Source organism: Eurosta solidaginis, chromosome 4 (genome assembly GCF_040869045.1).
Source record: "Eurosta solidaginis isolate ZX-2024a chromosome 4, ASM4086904v1, whole genome shotgun sequence".
Taxonomy (NCBI): domain Eukaryota; kingdom Metazoa; phylum Arthropoda; class Insecta; order Diptera; family Tephritidae; genus Eurosta; species Eurosta solidaginis.
The window spans coordinates 61291570-61312790 of record NC_090322.1 but is presented as its reverse complement, the minus strand read 5'-3'; the positions used below and the strand labels follow the sequence as shown (position 1 = coordinate 61312790).

Here is a 21221-nt window from a genome sequence, read left to right as displayed (position 1 = left end):
TTACCGCTCATCTGGCAACCCTTGGAAGATGAGCTTTTTATAATTTCCCCATATGGGTATTTTGTCATTATCTTTAGTATGACATTTCGTGTTTATTTACATTTTTATGCGTGCGCGGACTAATCTCGTAGTGAATATTTAAATATTTTTCGTGTAATCTTTTTATTTAAAGCCGGTAGTGGAGTGAATTTTGTTAAAAAAAAAGCAAACAAGGTTTTGTGCTGTGATATACATCTGCCAGTCCAGATATGGAGGAAGCTACGGTGATGCTTTACCTTAGCTCACAACTGCTAAAACTCGCCCAAAAAAATATCGCGAGGGGTGTCCAAACACGCGCTTTGGACCCAGGATCACGAATCCGAAGACGGAAATCAAAAAGGGAAAATTTTAGAATAGCACCCCCCGAGTTCGGGGTAAAACTTGGTATCAAATGAAAGAGGGAGTTGTCTCGATCACAAATATATATATTTTAAAGTGCGCAAACTTATAATTTAAAAGTTATTCGTTGTTAAAGTTTGCAAATTTAGCAAATTTCTATAGCACTTTAAATTACAATTTACACATTTATCAAAACCTTAATCCACATACATATCTATATAAATTGGTAGCGATAAACTTAAATTGCATTTTTGTATATTTCACATTTCATTTTTGCATTGTTTTTACTTATTATAAATGTTTTTATTAAATCAATCGCGCTTTTGTAGCAACATGTATATTTATATATATATATATATATATATATATATATATTTTATTGATGACATTACAAAGCTGTGCTGCCACATAAACAAAAAAAAACAAATATAAATATTACCTTACCACCTTTCAGTTAATAAAGAAAAATATATATTTTTACTACTCATTTTGAAAAAGTGAAACACCTTTCCGGGTAGGCGGCCTTCGGCCGCGCTTATAAAAATTAACCCTGGGCTACGCCATGCCAAGTCCGGGTGTGGTGGCTACCACCACGGTCATGTCCTTCCGCATATTACACCCTTCTGCGCAGAAGGACATCACCGTGGCAGTAGCCACGGTTATACCACACACCCGGACTTGGCATGGCGTAGCCCAGGGTTATTTTTTATAAGCGCGGCCGTAGGCCGCCTATGCAGAAAGGTGTTATACGCAGAATTACTGTGCATGGCGCAGCCGGTGTTGGATTGGCTAAAATAACAATAAACATAAAGAGTTATAAGGTAATATCATCTCGTTCACGAATGCAAAAAAGAGCTTTTAAGTTTTTGATAAATAAAGACTAGAAAAGTTAAATATATATATACATCAGATGAAAGGTATTTTTATAAGTTATTTTTCGATTCTGCACTTGTTACGTTTTTTAAATGTGGCAGCACAGATTTGTAATGTCATAAAATAAATATACGTATACACATATAAAAGTTGTATAGAAATTTGCAAACTTTAACAACAAATATCTTATAAATTATAAGTTTGCGCACTTTAAAATATATATATCTGTGATCGGGAGAACTCCCTCTTTCATTTGATACCAAGTTAAACCCCGAATTCGGGGGGTGCTAAACTAAATCGCTGCCATCAAAAACTTTCTATCTGCTAAGAGATATTTTCAGAAGAAATAATTAAAAAAAGTCTTCATTTAGTTGTTGTAATTTTGATGTGTTTTTACCCAACGCAAAAAAATTGTGCACTTATCTAAGTGATTTATGCCCAAATTAATATAAATGGTTTTTCCTTTTTTTTTCTTTTTTTCTTTTCTAGTGCGGAAACTAGGAGGCTCCGGCTTTGGGCCCTTGCTACCGTGCTGCCATACTCGAGCGGGACAAGGTGCGCTCAAAGCCCAACGCGGGGAACACCCACACCCTGACAACTGTTGTGCAACTCAAATCATGGTTGCGTGCACTCGGAATAAAGACAACAGGCAATAAAACCAAATTAATTATCCGAAACGAAACAAGTACAAAAATTCAAAGTAACGAAGAAGCAATTGAACAAACGAGTGTTGCAGCTGAAGAGAAAAAGAGTGATAAAAAAGAGTGTGATTCAAATGAACGGCTTCTATTAAAATATGAGTTGAAGTTACTCATAGCGGAACGATACAAGGTGGCAGCATGGTGACATACCTAGAAACATAAATAAAAATTTCATGTACTTTGTTTTTGTAAATTCGATGGACAAATGTCAAAATCGTACTGCGCCGTATTTTGATGTATCAAATCAAATAAAAATAGCTTAAAATCAGCTTTCCCATGCTGCCACCTTGTATAGTTGCGCCATGGAGTTACTAAAACGCGAGTGTGAAATACCGAAGAGAGAAAACGAAATACTAAAGAAATAAAAATAACTGTTGAACAACGGTTGTGATCAAGAGTATTTCCAACAAGCAAAAATTGGCAGACGTTAAAGAACTTATTTCTGAATGTTCTAGTAACGGAGATTGCAAATCGACTAAAACGTAACGCGTTGAAGTGGTTTCACTCTCGTGCTGATGTAATCAAGGCCTTTCATAAATTCTTATTGGAAATGAGCTCTGTATTCGAAGAAAAGGCAAGTAAAGCTGCCGGGCAACGCACAAATTTGCTTGATGGTTACCATAGCAACGGGTAGTTGTGTTCGTATCGGGTGATTGTCGCTTACCCGGCCACCACACAAGCAGAAAGCATCAAGCGCCATTTGTATTGAAAATTCGTAGCGTGCAGACGTAAACATGTCATCGGATGACGATTTTTTATTGCTTGTAAATTTTGCGAATTTTCATAAACATTTTTGAACTTTTTTCTAAGAATTTTTTCGAGTATGCAGTTTTGTAGCTTATTCAATGTTAATATAATAAGATGCTAATCTTATGCCACTAATACTGTTTTCACACAGAAACTTAATGATCTCATTTCACCTGCTAATGAAATCGTAAATTTTTTGCTTTCACACAGAAGTAACTGCTCGATTAGTATGAAGGATGACACAGACAATCATGGCGGAACGATACAAGGTGGGAGCATGGTGACATACCTACAAACAAAAAAAATTCCATGTACTTGTAAATTCGATGGACAAATGTCAAAATCGTACTGCGCCGGTAGTTGATGTATCAAATCAAATAAAAAAGGTTATAATCAGCTGTTCGATGCGGCCACCTTGTATCGTTCCGCCATGCAGACAATGACATTTGCTTTGAAAACTAAGAAACGGAAACGGAAGCGGAACGCTGCCAACAGAGTTGCATTGTGCTTTTGACTTCATTAGGCATTCGATTAGCTACTAATGAAATAATAATAGATTCGAATTTTGTAGGGAAGATTGAGCTCAATAAGCGTCTTAATGTAGAAAATTGCCTTTATTATTCAATAAGCCGTCTGTGTGAAATTAGTATAAGAAAATTACTTGATTTTTGGCAATTTTTTTTCCATCCGACCTTTGCATTCGTAGGTTTCAATAAACCGCAACGTAAAATCTTTTTCTTCCGCGAAGTTGCTCATTGCACGTTCTCACAAAACCAACACATTAATGCTTGTCAACCACGTCGGCCACGATCAAATAGACCAGCTGTCAAGCGAAAAAATCTAAAAATTTTGATTTTCATCAACGCGAAGCCGACAACAAATACGTGTGAGCACGACATCGCCCGATACGCACACAACTACCCGTTGCTATGGTAACCATCAAGCAAATTTGTGCGTTGCCCGGCAGCTTAAGAAAGTTGATGTTGAAGAGAAAACTTGAAACCAGACGGTGGTTGATTTCTGAATCGTTCGAAGAATATTTTCATGCGAAATTGACTTTAGCAAACAGAATTCTAATTGAAGAAGATGAGTTGGTAGAGTATTTAGTAGAAGGAATACCAAATGAAGCATTTAGAACAATTCAATTACCAAAGTTCCCATTAAGAAAAATTACACCAAATATCCAACCTAAACAACCAAATAGTGAGCAACAAGTAGTGACAGCCAGAAGCTGCTACAACTGCAACTCAGTTGGACATTAAATAAATGAATGTCACAAATCCAAACGTGAGTGGGGTGCTTGCCATGTATGTGGAGTAGTTGGCCATTATGCATCAAATTGTCAACAGAGAAAGATCGCGCCAGTTCATTATGTCACTAATTCGATGGAGGATGATGAGTTTGTAAGATATATTCATTATAAGTTTGTAAATTCTAAACTTTATTATAATACTTCTTTAGCATTATTCTCCAGAAGTTCGTACCAGATGTCTTATTAAATAAAAATAATAACGTGTTTTTGAAATGCAGTGGCATAAATAAAAGCCCTTTATCTATTATTGGAAATGTAAACAGTTTTGTGTTTTTTGAAAGTGAAAAAATTGAATTAAAATTGTTTGTTGTAACAAATGAAACAATGAGTTATCCTATAATTTTAGGTAGGGATTTTTTAGCTGAATCTAATTTAAAATAAGAATGTGAAAATAAAATTTCAAAATGCGAAATCGAAAGTGATACATACGATAAAGAGTGTCATAGGTTACTGAAAATTGAATCTGATACTACAGATGTTCTTAAAGAGTGTAATGCGGTAATGGAAGTTAAAGCCAAGAAGTTTGAGTTCTGTTTAAAAAATGTCGATATAAATATTTGTGCAAAAGAAAAATTTAATAAGATGTTTCAAGATTCTTATGTAAACTGTAAGCGCCCCGATACGCCAAAGATTAGACGTGAGATGAAACTATTACTGAGTGGTAAAAACCCTTTCCATTTTCCACAGAGAAGATTATCTTATAGCGAAAAAGAGCAGGTTAGAGTTATCTTAGATGATTTATTACATAACCAAATAATTCGACCTAGTAAATCGGAGTATTCTTCTCCCATTGTGTTGGTAAGGAAGAAGACAGGTGATATCAGATTATGTGTTGATTTCCATAATTTAAATAAGGTAACTTTAAAAGATAACTTTCCATTGCCTTTAATTGATGATTTATTTGATCTGCTATCAAATAAGAGTATATTTCCGCTACTAGATTTATCACGTACACATGGCAGAAGAATCGGGCAAATACACTTCGTTTGTAACAGCCAGTATGAATTTTTATACTCAGCTGAGCAGAGCTCACAGAGTATATTGATTTTGTTCGCATAACGGTACCCCGCAACGGCATAAACTAATCGAGATAGATATAGACTTCTATATATCAAAATTTTCTGGGCGAAAAAAGAAATCCATTTAGCCATGTCCGTCCGTCCGTCCGTCCGCCTATCTGTCCGTGAACACGATAACTTGAGTAAATTTTGAGGAATCTTGATGAAATTTGGTATGTACGTTCCTGGGCACTCATCTCAGAACGCTATTTAAAATGAACGAAATCGGACGCCCACTTTTTCGATATCGAAAATTTCGAAAAACCGAAAAAGTTGAATAATTCATTACCAAAGACGGATAGAGCGATGAAACTTGGTAGGTGGGTTGACCTTATGACGCAGAATAGAAGATTAATAAAATTTTGGACAATGGACGTGGCACTGCCCACTTTTAAAAGAAGGTAATTTAAAAGTTTTGAAAGCTGTAATTTGGCAGTCGTTAAAGATATCATGATGAAATTTAGCAGTAACGTTACCCCTATTACTATATGTGTGCCAAATAAAAATTAACAAAATCGGAGAACGACCACGCCCTCTTTAAAAAAAAATTTTTTTTAAGTCAAATTTTAACAAAAAATTTAATATCTTTACAGTATATAAGTAAATTATGTCAAAATTCAACTCCAGTAACGATATGGTGCAACAAAATACAAAAATAAAAGCAAATTTCAAAATGGGCGTGGCTCCGCCCTCTTTATTTAATTTGTCTAGAATACTTTCAATGCCAGAAGTTGAACAAAAATTTACCAATCAATGTGAAATTAGGTAAAGGCATTGCTTCTATGATGATAACTGTTTTCTGTGAAATGGCCGAAATTGGTTGAAGCCACGCCCAGTTTTTATACACAGTCGCCCGTCTTTCCTTCCGCTCGCCCGTTAACACGATAACTTGAACAAAAATCGATATATCTTTTCCAAACTTAGTTCACGTACTTATCTGAACTCACTTTATCTTGGTATTAAAAATGGGCGAAATCCGACTGTACCACGCCCGCTTTTTCGATATCGAAAATTTCGAAAAATGAAAAAAATGCCATAATTCTATACCAAATACGAGATGAGGGATGAAACATGGTGATTGGATTGATTTTTTGATGCAAAGTATACATAACTTAAGAAAAAACTTTGTAAAATGGCTGTGACACCTACCATATTAATTAGAAGAAAATGAAAATGTTCTGCAGGGCGAAACAAAAGCCCTTGGAATCATGGCAGGAATACGGTTCGTGGTATTGCATATATAAATAAATTAGAGGTACCCGACAGATGATGTTCTGGGTCACCCTGGTCCACATTTTGGTCAATATCTCGAAAACGTCTCCACATATACGACTAGGGGCCACTCCCTTTTAAAACCCCCCTTAATACCTTGAATTTGATACCCATATCGTACAAACACATTCTAGAGTCACCCCTGGTCCACCTTTATGGCGATATCTCGAAAAGGCGTCCACCTATAGAACTAGGGCCTATTCTCTTTTAAAATACTCATTACCACCTTTCATTTGATATCCACATCGTAAAAACACATTCTAGAGTCACCCCTGGTCCACCTTTATGCCAATATCTAGAAAAGTCGTCCACCTATACAACTAAGGCCCACTCCCTTTTAAAATACTCATTAACACCTTTCATTTTATACCCATGTGGTACAAACATATTCTACAGTCACCCTGGCCCACCTTTATGGCGATTTCTCGAAAATGCGTTCACCTATACAACTAAGGCTCATTTCCTTTTAAAATACTCATGAACACCTTTCACTTGATACCCACATCGTACAACCACATTCTAGAGTCACCCCTGGTCCACCTTTATGGCGATATCTCGAAAAGGCGCCCACCTATAGAACTAAGGCCCACTCCCTTTTAAAATACTCATTAACACCTTTCAGTTGATAACCATATTGTACAAACACATTATAGAGTCACCCCTGGTCCATCTTTATGACGATATCTCGAAAAGTCGTCCACCTATAGAACTAAGGCTCAGTCCCTTTTAAAATACGCATTAACACCCTTCAGTTGATACCTATATCGTACAAACACATTCTAGAGTCACCCCTGGTCCACCTTTATGGCGATATCTCGAAAAGGCGTCCACCTATAGAACTAGAGCCCACTCCCTTTTAAAATACTCATTACCAACTTTCATTTGATACCCATATCGTAAAAACACATCCCAGAGTCGCCCCTGGTCCACCTTTATGCCAATATCTCGAAAAGGCGTCCACCTATACAACTAAGGCCCACTCCCTTTTAAAATACTCATTAGCACCCTTCATTTGATACCCATATGGTACAAACACAATCTAGAGTCACCACTGGTCCACCTTTATGGCGATATCTCGAAAAGGCGTCCACCTATAGAACTAAGGCCCAATCCCTTTTAAAATACTCATTAAAACCTTTCAGTTGATACCCATATTGTACAAACACATTCTACAGTCACCCCTGGTCCACCTTTATGGCGATATCTCGAAAAGGCGTCCACCTATAGAACTAAGGCCCACTCCCTTTTAAAGTACGCATTAACACCTTTCAGTTGATACCCATATCGTACAAACACATTCTAGAGTCACCCCTGGTCCACCTTTATGGCGATATCTCGAAAAGGCGTCCACCTGTAGAACTAGGGCCCACTTCCTTTTAAAGTACTCATTACCACCTAGCATTTGATACCCACATCGTACAAACACATTCTAGAGCCACCCCAGGTCCACCTTTATGACGATATCTCGAAAAGGCGTCCACCTATAGAACTAAGGCCCACTCCCTTTTAAAATACTCATTACCAACTAGCATTTGATACCCATATCGTACAAACCGTACCCTAGAGTCACCCGTGGTCCACCTTTATGGCGATATCTCGAAAAGGCGTCCACCTATAGAACTAGGGCTCACTCCCTTTTAAAATACACATTAACACCTTTCAGTTGATACCCATATTGTACAAACACATTATAGAGTCACCCCTGGTCCACCTTTATGGCAATATCTCGAAAAGGCGTCCACCTATAGAACTAAGACCCACTCCCTTTTAAAATACGCTTTAGCACCTTTCAGTTGATACCCATATTGTACAAACACATTCTAGAGTCACGCCTGGTCCACCTTTATGGCAATATCTCGAAAAGGTGTCCACCTATAGAACTAGGGCCCACTCCATTTTAAAATACTCATTACCAACTTTCATTTGATATCCATATCGCAAAAACACATTCTAGAGTCACCCCTGGTCCACCTTTATGCCAATATCTCGAAAAGACGTCCACCTATACAACTAAAGCCCACTCCCTTTTAAAATACTCATTAGCACCTTTCAATTGATACCCATATAGTACTAACACATTCTAGAGTCACCCCTGGTCCACCTTTATGGCGATATCTCGAAAAGGCGTCCACCTATAGAACTAAGGCCCACTCCCTTTTAAAATACGCATTAACACCTTTCAGTTGATACCCATATCGTACAAACACATTCTAGAGTCACCCCTGGTCCACTTTTATGGCGATATCTCGAAAAGACGGGCACCTATAGAACTAGGGCCCACTCCCGTTTAAAATACTCATTACCACCTTTCATTTGATATCCATATCGTAAAAACAATTGTAGAGTAACCCCTGGTCCACCTTTATGCCAATATCTCAAAAAGGCGTCCACCTATAGAACTAAGACCCACTCCCTTTTAAAATACGCATTAACACCTTTCAGTTGATACCCATATCGTACAAACACATTCTAGAGTCACCCCTGGTCCACCTTTATGGCGATATCTCGAAAAGGCGTCCACCTATAGAACTAAGGCCCAGTCCCTTTTAAAATAATCATTACCACCTAGCATTTGATACCCATATCGTACAAAAACATTCTAGAGTCCCCCTGGTCCACCTTTATGGCGATATCTCGAAAAGGCGTCCACCTATAGAACTAAGGCCCACTCCCTTTTAAAATACTCATTAACACCTTTCAGTTGATACCCATATTGTACAAACACATTCTAGAGTCACCTCTGGTCCACCTTTATGACGATATCTCGAAAAGGCGTCCACCTATAGAACTAAGGCCCACTCCCTTTTAAAATACGCATTAACACCTTTCAGTTGATACCCATATCGTACAAACACATTCTAGAGTCACCCCTGGTCCACCTTTATGGCGATATCTCGAAAAGACGGGCACCTATAGAACTAGGGCCCACTCCCGTTTAAAATACTCATTACCACCTTTCATTTGATATCCATATCGTAAGAACAATTCTAGAGTAACCCCTGGTCCACCTTTATGCCAATATCTCGAAAAGGCGTCCACCTATACAACTAAGGCCCACTCCCTTTTAAAATACTCATTAACACCTTTCATTTGATACCTATATGGTACAAACACACTCTAGAGTCACCCCTGGTCCACCTTTATGGCGATATCTCGAAAAGGCGTCCACCTATACAACTAAGGCTCACTTCCTTTTAAAATACTCATGAACACCTTTCATTTGATACCCACATCGTACAAACACATTCTAGAGTCACCCCTGGTCCACCTTTATGGCGATATCTCGAAAAGGCGTCCACCTATACAACTAAGGCTCACTTCCTTTTAAAATACTCATGAACACCTTTCATTTGATACCCACATCGTACAAACACATTCTAGAGTCACCCCTGGTCCACCTTTATTGCGATATCTCGAAAAGGCGTCCACCTATAGAACTAAGGCCCACTCCCTTTTAAAATACTCATTAACACCTTTCAGTGGATACCCATATCGTACAAACACTTTCTAGAGTCACCCTAGGTTCATTTTCCTACATGACGGTTTTCCCTTATTTTGTCTCCAAAGCTCTCGGCTGAGTATGTAATGTTCGGTTACACCCGAACTTAGCCTTCCTTACTTGTTAAAAATGTCTTTGGCCTGAAAAATGCGCCTTCAACATTCAAACATTTTGTCAACCATGTTTTCGATGATCTTATTCGAGCAGAGAAGATTGCAATTTATTTAGATGATATCATAATAGCCCCAAGTACCGTTGATGAACATCTAGACATTTTGCAGGAAGTGTTTGATAGATTAATACAATGCAATTTCATGGAATCAGATATACGCTATTTAGGGTATAATATATCGTGTAAGGGTATACGACCAGATGTAAAGAATATAGAAGCTATAGTTAATTTCCCAATCCTTAACAATACAAAGGCTGTGCATAGTTTTTTGGGTTTGTGTTATTATTTTAGAAGATTCGTTAAAGATTTTTCACGGGAAGCTCAGGCCTTGTACAAACTCATTGAAAAGAATGTTAAATTTACATTTGGTGAAGAAGAATTAGGTTGTTTTGAAAGTCTGAAAAACAAATTAATTAAGGCACCCATCTTAGCAATTTACGACCCAAGAGATGATACAGAGTTGCATTGTGATGCAAGTTGTTTAGGATTTGGGGCAATATTATTACAAAAGAAACGTGACGAAAAATTTCATCTAGAAATTTAATGAAAATGTATCACGATGAAATGGGTCATATGGGGTGCGATAAAGTTTTCAATGACATAATAAAAGCATATTGGTTTCCTAACATGAAGGAAAAAATTAAGCAATATATTTCAAACTGTTTGACGAAAAAAGCGGGAAACAAATGGGACTTTTATAGTCTAGGAGCCCGTGACTGCCAGACCTTCGTCATTTTATAAAAGTTGAAATTTCGCAAGTGTATACTTCCAACTGAAGCAGGATCGTTGGTCTATTATAAAACTTGAGTCATAGTGGCTTTAACAGATATCGTGCAAATATTCTGAAGAAAAATAGACCTTTCTTTCGTCATTTTATAAAGACTGATTTTCATATATGGTCTTCGTCATTGATTATCGCAATTCGTCACAGTCGGACGTGTAGGTTTTGGTGTCCTTGAAAGTCGCCTTGTTTTGGTTTCTGAGCTTGAGATTTAAGTTATTTTGTTTTCCGTGGTGTCGCCTGGTGTGCCAACTTTCGGAGTGTGCATGTTTTGTGCCGGCTTTTGCTCTTTTTGGGAGTTTTGTAATTTGTTTAAACTTGATTTAGTATCTATATGTAATTACAAATATCGTAAATTTGGAAAAAAACAAAAACAAAAAAAGACGCAAAAATAGTTATCACACAAAATCCACGAATTGTAAGGCGCGTTCAAAACAAACCAAAATAAAGCAATAGACAATAGCCGCGTTTTTTAACAAGCGTATATCCGTTTACGCTTAAACTTTATATGGACTGCTAAGCGACAAACTTTAAATACACCTCTGAAATTGCTGCGCATAAATTTTGTCCTACTAAATTTCAATACGCATTATACTCAGATGTAGCTGAAATATGTGTCTTTGTTTCACCCTCTACACTACCTCTATGTATTCTATGTGTGTCCATAATTCATCGCAACTGAGTCAGCTATATGTTATACCCTATGGCCATCAGAGCGTTGTGTCTCCGCTTTTCAGCACACCCTGTTGCTGTAGCTAGTTTTTTAACCACAGCCGCTAGATGGGTCTCCTAAGCATTATCTAAGCGAGGATAGGCGTTTTTTTTTCACGCGCAAAAGAAACGTATACGCGTGTAAAAAAAAACACGGCTAATATCAGCTGTTCCCCTGCACTGCGTTATCGACTCTCATATAGCCAGGGCTACAAAATAACACCACAAGCAAACAAAAATGCAACGCACACCTACGTCGCAAGCTGCAAAGCGCAAGGTGGGCGACACTTCCCCTGACTTGTCGTTGCATGACATAATGTCTGCTATTAAAAGTATAGAAAGCAATGTAAGCAGAAAGCTTGAAGGGCTAGCAACGAAAAGCGATATTGACGAGCTAAAGCAGACAGTGAGGGCTCAAATCGAACACCTCAAAGCTGAAAATGAGGCACTGAAAGCTGAGAAAACGCAAATTAAGCACGATCGGGAATTGGATAGGGTGGAACTAAACCGACTTATAGATGATAGAAAAAGGAACAACGTTGTAGTAAGAGGTATTCCAAAGGATGACTCCCCAAAAAAGCGATAGAAAAGCTATGCATTGAGAGGCTGAATCTGCAACATGTACAAGTCCGAGATGCGCGTCGCATGTACATTCAAAATCAAAAAATGGGCGTGATTGCTGAGTTTGCTTCTGCAGAGATGGCTACCTATGTGCTCAAAAGCGCTAAAAACTATCGGGGTCGTCTATATTTTTAGAGAAGGATCTCAATGCTGCAAAACAACAGAGCAAGAAAGTATTGCTGCAATTAAAAAAAGATCTTTGGAAGCTGGACCGCTCTCAGAGCATATATGTAAGGAATGATGCTATGTGCATAAACAAAAAGTGGATAGCGTTTAACGTAAACAAAGTCCTAATGTGTGACGGTGAACCGGCGGAGGCTTCACTTCGGAGTTACTATGGAGAAAACCTGAGGAAACTATATATATGATGGCATTTTAAGTAAGATGACAGCAAAAAAACTAACCGTTGCCCGGTCTGATGGTGCAAACATGAGGAGTGGTAATACTGTTAGTCAACCCAAGACGGTAGCATAAAATAAAATAAGTAAATGTAAGGCGCGATAACCTCCGAAGAGATTTAAGGCCGAGCTTCTCTTCCAATTTGCGTCGTGCTCCTCTTGATTTTTCCCTACAAATTGGCCGGACGGGACCTACATGTTTTATGCCGACTCCGAACGGCATCTGCAAGGCAGATGAGTTTTCACTGAGAGCTTTTCATGGCAGAAATACAATCGGAGCGCTTGCCAGACACTGCCGAGGGGCGACCCCGCTTAGAAAAATTTTCTTCTAATTGAAAAATCTTATTTCTAAAATTTTGATGTTGCTTTGCCCGGGAGTTGAACCCAGGGCATACGGTGTGATAGGCGGAGCACGCTACCATCACACCACGGTGGCCGCCAAGACGGTAGCATAAATTAAAGTATTATCATACAATATCGCCAACTTTCGTAGTAAGCTTAAATTTAAAAACTTTTTTAATTATATAAAATCATTCGATATCTTTTTCTTATTTGAGACTCATGTTGTTAACGAGGACAGGTCAAAATTTTCTCACCATTTTAAAAATTATGTACTACATTGGGTAGATGCGGTTAAGACGCATGTTGCTGGTCGCGCTAGCGGGGGTGTCTTTTTGGTTTTAAGAGGAGTTTGGAAGCTGTTTACAATTTAAAATTTCTTAGTCTTTCTGAGTGTGTTGTACTTTCGGTAAACCTACATGTGTGTACGTGGATAATCCCTCAGTATCTGAACTGCAACAAATGGGCTGATGATTTTAAGCGCTTAGAAAACTTTTTCGCTTCGAAGCAACCGGTCTCTTTTTGTGTTTTGGGTGACTTAAACGCGCGCGTAGGTGAACATCAATTGTTTGACAAAAACTTACTGTCTGCTTATTTCGGGTGTACAGGTAAGCAGAAAATCTAAGGATGTAGTGCTAGATGCTAAAGGGAAAAAGCTACTAAATTTTGTCGAGGATGTGGGCGGAGTTATACTAAACGGTAGGTCACCCGGTGATATGAGTTGCGAATTTACATTTTGCAGTGCTATAAGGTGCTCTGTTAAAGACCACATTATATCTTCTTTTGAGCTTCTACCAGCCGTTAAGAGCCTTTCAGTTAGCAAAAAAGAATATTCTGATCATATGCCGCTTTGCGTAATTTTTGAGGTATCAGATAAAAACGCTAAGAATACCTCAAGGACCTTCCCACCCAAGTTAGTGTGGAAGCCGAAGCACATGCAAAGGTATGTCAATCTTATTAGCTCAATGCCCAGCAGCAATTTTGACATTACAGATGTTAGCATTAATGTTATGGTGCCTTCCTTACAAAATAAAATAAAATCTGCTGCCCCGGACAGTCCTGGAAAATCAAAATACGTCCCAGAAAATAGTTGGTTTGACAACCAGTGCTTTAAAGCCCGTAGAAAAATGTTAGAACACCTAGACGAGTTGAGGAGGAGTGGCTTGGAAGCAGCTCGTATATCGTATGTCGCATTACGTTCAAGTTACTACAAGCTTTGCCCTGAGAGAAAACTGGAATATGAAGGAAAGGATATTGACCTCTTAAGTACTGTGAGAAGCACAAGGGACTGGTGGCAGATTGCTAACTCTTTGAAAAGTCAACCCCATAGGGCGCCCTGTAGTCTGTCGTTGACAGATTTCTACAACCACTTCAGTTTATTGTTATCTAGTACAGTAGAAGCACCTTGCATGCATTGGATGTTACCTTCAGTGATATACCCTTTTCTCGATTCTCCTTTTGAGCTCCGCGAGTTACAGCTTGTATTGAAAAGTCTTAAAGACAACAAAGCTCCGGGTCAAGATCGAGTTTCTTATGAATTATACAAGTACGCTCCGCAGTGTCTCTTAACAGAATTGCTGGCTTTGTTCAATGCAATATTTCTTAAGAAACAGATTCCGCAATGTTTCCGCAGCGCAATTGTTATCGCCCTCTTCAAAAAAGTCGACCCTGACCTTCCTTCCAACTACACTGCTTGACACCATATATAAGATTTTCGCTGCTTTGCTTCTGAGTCGCATTAACGCTTGGCTCGATTGCAATAATGTTATTACCGAGTTTCAGGCGGGCTTCCGCAAAAACTATTCAACAATTGATAATATGTTCAACCTGACCAGTATTGTACACTTGAACTTTAGTGCGAAAAAGAAAACTTTCGCTTTCTTTGCCGATTTTTCATGTGCTTTTGACACAGTTCCACGGAATTTCCTTTTCTACAAGCTTGCCCAGGCCGGTCTATCTAGTCACATTATTGAGGTACTTCGCTTAATTTATGAAGATACAACTAGTCAGGTTTGGATGGATGGGGTGCTTTCGGAACATTTTTTGTTGAACAGGGTGTACGGCAAGGGTGTTACTAAGTCCAGCTCTGTTCTCTTTATATATTAATGACTTAAGTGATATTTTCCCCTGTGGTGTAAAGGTTGCTGACACTATAGTTAAAGTTCTTTTGTACGCTGACGATGTTGTGCTTCTGGCAGACTTTGCGACAGATTTACAGAAGATGATAGATGCGCTTTACCTTTACAGTAAGCAGGGGGGTTGACAGTTAATCTCTCTAAATCCAAAATATTAGTTTTTAGGGAAGCTGGCAGGATGCCCGCGGGGTGTTGCTGGAATTATGGTAATGACACTATTGAGATTGTAAATGAGTACAAATACTTAGGCGTGCTTTTAAATTATAAACTTTCTTTCGTAAAGCACTTAGATGCGAAACTGCCACAAGCTAAAACTGCTACAGTTGCTACATGGCTCAAATATATAAATAATCCCAGAATTCCCATCTCGCAAAAGATGAAAATTTTCGAAGCGGCGTCCAGGTCTATCATGTTTTATGGTGCGCAACTATGGGGTATTGATAAGTTTGAGTCCGTAGAGAAACTCCTGTGGTTCTTTATAAAAAAGCTAATATTTCACCCATCTAACACTCCAAACTATATGTTGCACCTCGAATCAGGTTTATGTTCGTTGTTCTACCATACTTTAAGCACGCACATGTATTATATCGCACGCTGTTTTAGTTTATCACCAAATAGACTGCCCCGCATTGTAGCTGAGGAAACAGTGCGTCAAGGCTCGTACTGGGTGAAAAACTGGGAAAATGTTTATGTAAGTGTTGATATGGACCCTCAGCGTGATTTCTCGTCTGCAGCGCTAAACGTGCGAATTCCTGTAGTACTAGCGATATTGCTGCAAAAAGAGTTTGCTAGCTACACCGAGAGTGCACTGCAATCTATGTCACACGACCTTTACCCGTACTAGATTCCTATGGACGCTACTTACTTCTCCGATGAGTTTTCGGCCTACTCCATAAGTCCGATCTTTCGCGCTAGGGCTGGCTTGCCAAACCTCAATGCAAGAGCTTTTAAAAATTTCACTTCTGTAAACTGCTCGGTTTGCAACTTACGTACTGCTGAATGCACTTTTAATTTTATTGGGATATGTCCTATTTACAAAGATATCCGGTTTCAATGTTTTGGTGAGAAAGTTTTGGACCTGCAAAAGGTTTTAACTATACTTAGTGGTGGTATCTATCACTCGCTACGCTCTTATATATTGTAACGATTTTACTTGCAAATCCTCTTATTTGCCCTTTTGCTAGGTTCGTATCGCTAAGCTGTTGAATAAATAACTCCAATATTGAATAATGGAAAAATGGCCTTTATTAAAATACTTCACAATAACACTCAAACTGTGCAACGAATAGCTTAATAACCAAACTGATAGCTTAAATGAAACTCTACTATTCAAAATAATACTGCTATAGCTCGCTAGATAGCGCTTAATCAAAACTGCTTGACAGCTCAAATCAAACTGAATTCCAGCGCCTCTACATATGTCGCCTTTTATACTCTTTGATTTTAACATTCGCATCTTCTAGGCGCTTCCAGAACCTACTAGTCCATTAGCTCTCAAACATCTCAGCTGTAACTACAATTGCACAATTTTATAGTTTTTCTCATTGCATACTTATAGGAGTATCTCAGATATATGCATGTGTTTGTGCATTGACTCTCCGCTGCTCGTATACGTACATGGTACATATGTGTAGACGCAATTATTTATTCGTTCCCAGTAGAAAATATCTCGAGCGCTCCCTTGATTAACAGGAAAAGAGCGATCTTTCTAAGCAACAGGGGATCAGCTATAGAGCAGCACATTAGCGTGTGATCTCCTATCATTTTTCTGGGAGCAGAATGCGATCATTGTTTTTTAACCGTTATATGTGTTCCCTTTCTGTTTTTTTGGAGCAAAGTGGGATATTTGCGTCAAACATAATACATCCATCAAAAATAACTGTATTTAAAATAACTGTTGTTTTCTCAAAATAAAAGAATTTGTCATTCTTAAATAGTCAGTGAAAGTGTTACGTGGTCTAATTTAAACGTTTCTAAAAAGGTAAACGAGTGAAATATAAAAATAAGAAATTACAATGACCACAAAATTTGTTTGTAAGAGACATATAAGACGCTTAGTTAAAAGAAAACTAGAAAACTTAAGTGAAGAAACTGCTAAAAAACAAAACCTGATACTAACAGTAGTGGAAATAATATAGAATTTGAAATAAATGAAATATATTGCGAACAAAATAATTATCTGTGTGAAAGAAGTGATAGTGGTGAAGATTGTGCCTATAATGAATCTGAATCGGGTTTTAAAGACATAGAACCTGGTTTACATTCTGATTTAGCTGTTTGGGCGATTAAACATCGTTTATCTAGATCAGCTACAGATGATTTGTTGAAGATTTAAAAAAAAGAAATTCCGATATGCCTTCATGCAAAGCAACCTTGGTAAAACCATTTCAGCCCTCCGAAGTGGAAATTTGTGCCATGTCGCCAGGAGAATATCTTCATGTCGGCTTAGCAAAATCTCTAAGTAGGCTTAACCGAAGTGTTTGTGAAAAAGAAATTTTAATTGATTTGTTTACGGATGGTTTACCTCTTTTTAAGAGTTCCTCTAAAACTCTGTGGCCAATTTTGGGTTGTTTATCTAACGATAAAATGTCTTCACCCTTTTTGATTGGTCCTTCAAAGCCACCTAGTGTATCGGTTTTTCTGGAGAAATACATGGAGGAATTCATCGAGCTTAAAAAAGAAGGTTATTTAATAGGAGACAAGCTCTTTAAACCAGAAATTAGACTTTTCGTGTGTGATACTCCCGCAAGGTCATTTTTAACGGGTACTGTTGGTCATACCTCTTGTGATGGTTGCTCCAAATGTGAACAAAAAGCTTTTAAGATAAACCAAAGGCTTACTTATAGCACCAAATTATTTCCCATCAGAACAGATGAAGACTTTTTAGATCGCAAAAATAAACCATACCATCTCAAAAACTTTCAAACTGATGTGCATCCTCTCGAAAAATGTGGCGTAAAAATGGTGACTCAATTTCCTTTAGATGTTATGCATCTCTTAGATTTGGGTTTGTAAAGAAAAGTGTGCTTTTGATTATGAAAAATATCCATACCAAAACTAAACTTACATTGTCCCGAAAAGATAAACTTAATAGAAGAACTTTAGCAATAAATAAGTTCATGCCGAAAGAGGTCGCTCGCAGGGGTAGGGTTTTTGAGGAGGTTCCCCTCTGGAAAGCCATTGAGTTTCGGCAGCTGGCTTTGTATACAGGTATTGTAATTTTCAAAGGGCTGATTGATCCGGTTCTATATGAACACTTTTTACTTTTAGTCTCCGCTTATCGTTTCGTTTCATGTCCATCTAGTTGCAAAGATAACTTGAATTGTGTTCAGCAATTGTTTGAAGCGTACGTAGTAGATTTCGGAAAGTTATATGGCGGCGATAGGGTAAGTTATAATGTCCATAACTTGCTACACCTATCGAAATGCGTTGAACAAATTGGAAATGTTGATTCATTCTCGTCGTATAAGTTTGAAAATTGTTTACAAGTTTTGAAAAAAGATTGCAAGAAACCGTCACAAATCTTAGAAAACTGAATAACCGGTTGACAGAAAGAAGTATTATTTGCGCTAGAAATACAAAATTGAATTCTTTGAAAAAGGTTTGTTTGAAACGCCAATATGGTGAATTTTTCTTGTCCGGGAAAAGTCCTAACAATTTTTGTCTCACTAAGGATAAAAAGCCCATGCAAATATCTAGTTTTATAATTAAAAACAAGCTTGAGTACGTTGTTGGACACATTTTCACAGACATAACACCATATTTTAAATATCCTGTAGATTCAGAAATCGCTTTGGGAATTTCAAAAGGCAGTAAGCTATCTGATGAGGAGGCAATTTTAGAAATAAACGATATTGCTTGTAAGCTTTTTGCTATACCAGAAGGTTGTTTTAAGGTTTTTATTCCAATTCTTCACCAATGTTAGATATCGTTTCCATCCATGTTTTTACCACTTTCGATTATCATTTTTTTTTTTCTTATAGCAGTAGCAGCTTTGCCTTCACAATGTCCAGACGCGTCTTTGATGTTAACGCCCCATATGCCATCGATGGTGAATATACGCATTCCTACAATGTCTTTTACAATTATATAATGTTTTTACCCTTATTATTTGTTTTTTGTAGGTTCCGATAGCATTGACCGCATTTCACGGATTGAAAATCGTCTAGATGGCATGGAGTCCGAAATAAAAAAAAATACTGCACTTCTATGCAAAAATAATGTTATATTGGAGGAAATTTTAAAAAAGTTGAGCCCCCGAGGTTTTATCTTGATGTTTTGCCAATAAATTCAGTGGCGGAAATGCAACAGGCGAATAATATTGCCAAAACTGAGGAAGAAGCTGTGGTAAGAATTATTTTGATCATTATGTTCAATGTCCATTTTAATGCATATTTTTTTATTTATTGCAGATAAAATTTTTTAAATCAAAATTTGCAAACCGAAATTTGAAAGAAATCTTGTGCGAAATTTTCGACGAACGCTTTATTTTAAGCGTGAATTGGACGGGGGGCCAAAGTAAAATCGCAGTTAGGGACTACAAGATATTTAGGTATCATTTATTTGGTAAGTTTTTTGAGTATATTTGAATTTCTTCTTATGACTTTTATTTTGCATTGCAGAAGCCGTCAAAGACAAGTATCAAAACTATTCGGAGTTTGAGGATAAAGTTAAGGATGCCTTTAGAGAAGCAAAACTGAAATTTTACCGGAAAACTTATAAATTGAAAGCTGCAAATTAAATATTTACTAATTGAAAACTTAAAGTAAATAAAAAAAGACTCAATTTCCTTTTTTTATTATTTTTAGGGAACTATTTTTTTGTCTCGCTCTAGTTTTGTACATTTTGATGCTATGGGGAGCACTCCTTTTTTATTGTTTTTGATCATTTGGAGAGCGCTCTGATTTTGTTTTCTTATTATCATTTGGAGTGCACTCCTTTTTTGTATATATGGATCATTTAGAGATCGCTCTAGTTCCACGTTTCTCAACCGTTTACAGAGCGCTCGCCCTCCTAGGACATGCAATGTTAAAAGGGAGCGTGTTTTGTTTGACGTCTTGGACAGTGCGGGAGCACTCCCACGCTCCCTATTTAGCGATCCATAATCGCTCATAGTATGATCCCCTTTTCTACTGGGTTTATGTAGATACATAATGATTGAATTATTGGTGTGAATGTTTGTAGTTTACAGTCTCTCGCGCACACATAGGCGTATAAGTAAATGCATCTGTGTGTGACATCTCTCGGCTGCCTTATATATGTGTATACATGATTTGATTATTGACGTAAATATCGCTTAGCATGGCCTTAGCATCGCCTTAGTGATGGTATAGCTTAGTGATGCTAATATCCGTGACACTGCCCTCCACCCAAGTCTGATCGTCCCGATCAGACAAATCTCTCGATCTAAACGCTGCTAATCTCTCCAAATGAACCACTTTCATTTTGGTTCGTGGTTTGGTAGTGGTTTGTATGCGGTACACTACATCGTTGATCCGTTTTACAACTTTGTATGGGCCTTCCCAGTTACACTGCAATTTCGGGGACAAACCCTTTTTTCGTTGTGGGTTGTATAGCACCAAATCTCCTTCCTGAAACCCTTCCGAATTAAGTGCTTTATCGTACCTCGCTTTCATCTTGTCACTCATAATCTTTGCTCGTTGCCTTACCAGATCGTGTATCTCTCTCAGCTCTTCTTCCAAGACACCAGTGGATTTCTTGACATTCCTCTCCGCAGCGGCATCTATCCCATACTTCAAATCAGCTGGCAGTCGAAGGTCATTGCCAGAAATTACCTTTGCGGGAGTTTGGCCCGTTGTGTCATGTACTGCCGATCGGTAGGCCATCAAGAATAATGATATGTGTGTATCCCAGTCCTTATGGTACTTGTCTACTACTTTCCTTAAATGCTCTTCCGATGTTCTATTGAAACGTTCCACCGTACTATCGGACTGAGGATGCAATGCAGTTGTCCGTGTTTTTCGAATGCCCAACTTCTTGCACATTTCTTGGAACACAGCTGATTCAAAATTCCTGCCTTGGTCAGAATGTAACTCCATTGGTACACCATACCTTGCAACCCATTCGTTTTTAACCACTTCTGCTACTGTTTCTGCTTCTTGGTTTGGGTCTGGGTATACCTCTGGCCATTTACTGAAATAATCCATAACCACCAGTACGTATTTGTTTCCGCGGTTGCTAGTAGGAAATGGACCTGCGACATC

The 21221-nt window shown here is 38.0% G+C and overlaps 2 protein-coding genes across 6 annotated transcripts in view; one reads left to right on the top strand and one right to left on the bottom strand.

Annotated features, from left to right (window-relative positions):
* The window catches only part of LOC137249875 (uncharacterized), a 369478-nt gene extending 349692 nt beyond the window's left edge, over positions 1-19786 (top strand). For 2 of the 5 annotated variants that reach the window (XM_067781870.1, XM_067781869.1), the window contains exons 2-5: positions 18981-19048; positions 19122-19344; positions 19410-19563; positions 19620-19777. In XM_067781870.1, coding sequence (XP_067637971.1) covers positions 19300-19344; positions 19410-19563; positions 19620-19738 — 318 coding nt within the window. In that variant the 5' untranslated portion in view covers positions 18981-19048; positions 19122-19299 and the 3' untranslated portion in view covers positions 19739-19777. Of the gene's footprint in view, positions 1-1406; positions 2527-3705; positions 4103-18980; positions 19049-19121; positions 19345-19409; positions 19564-19619 lie in introns of those variants that run through there. The other 3 variants (XR_010952582.1, XM_067781868.1, XM_067781867.1) reach the window with 3 other exon arrangements.
* Positions 1-21221, bottom strand: part of LOC137249873 (uncharacterized) — a 94058-nt gene that overhangs the window by 7456 nt on the left and 65381 nt on the right. The gene's annotated exons all lie outside the window — the stretch shown is intronic.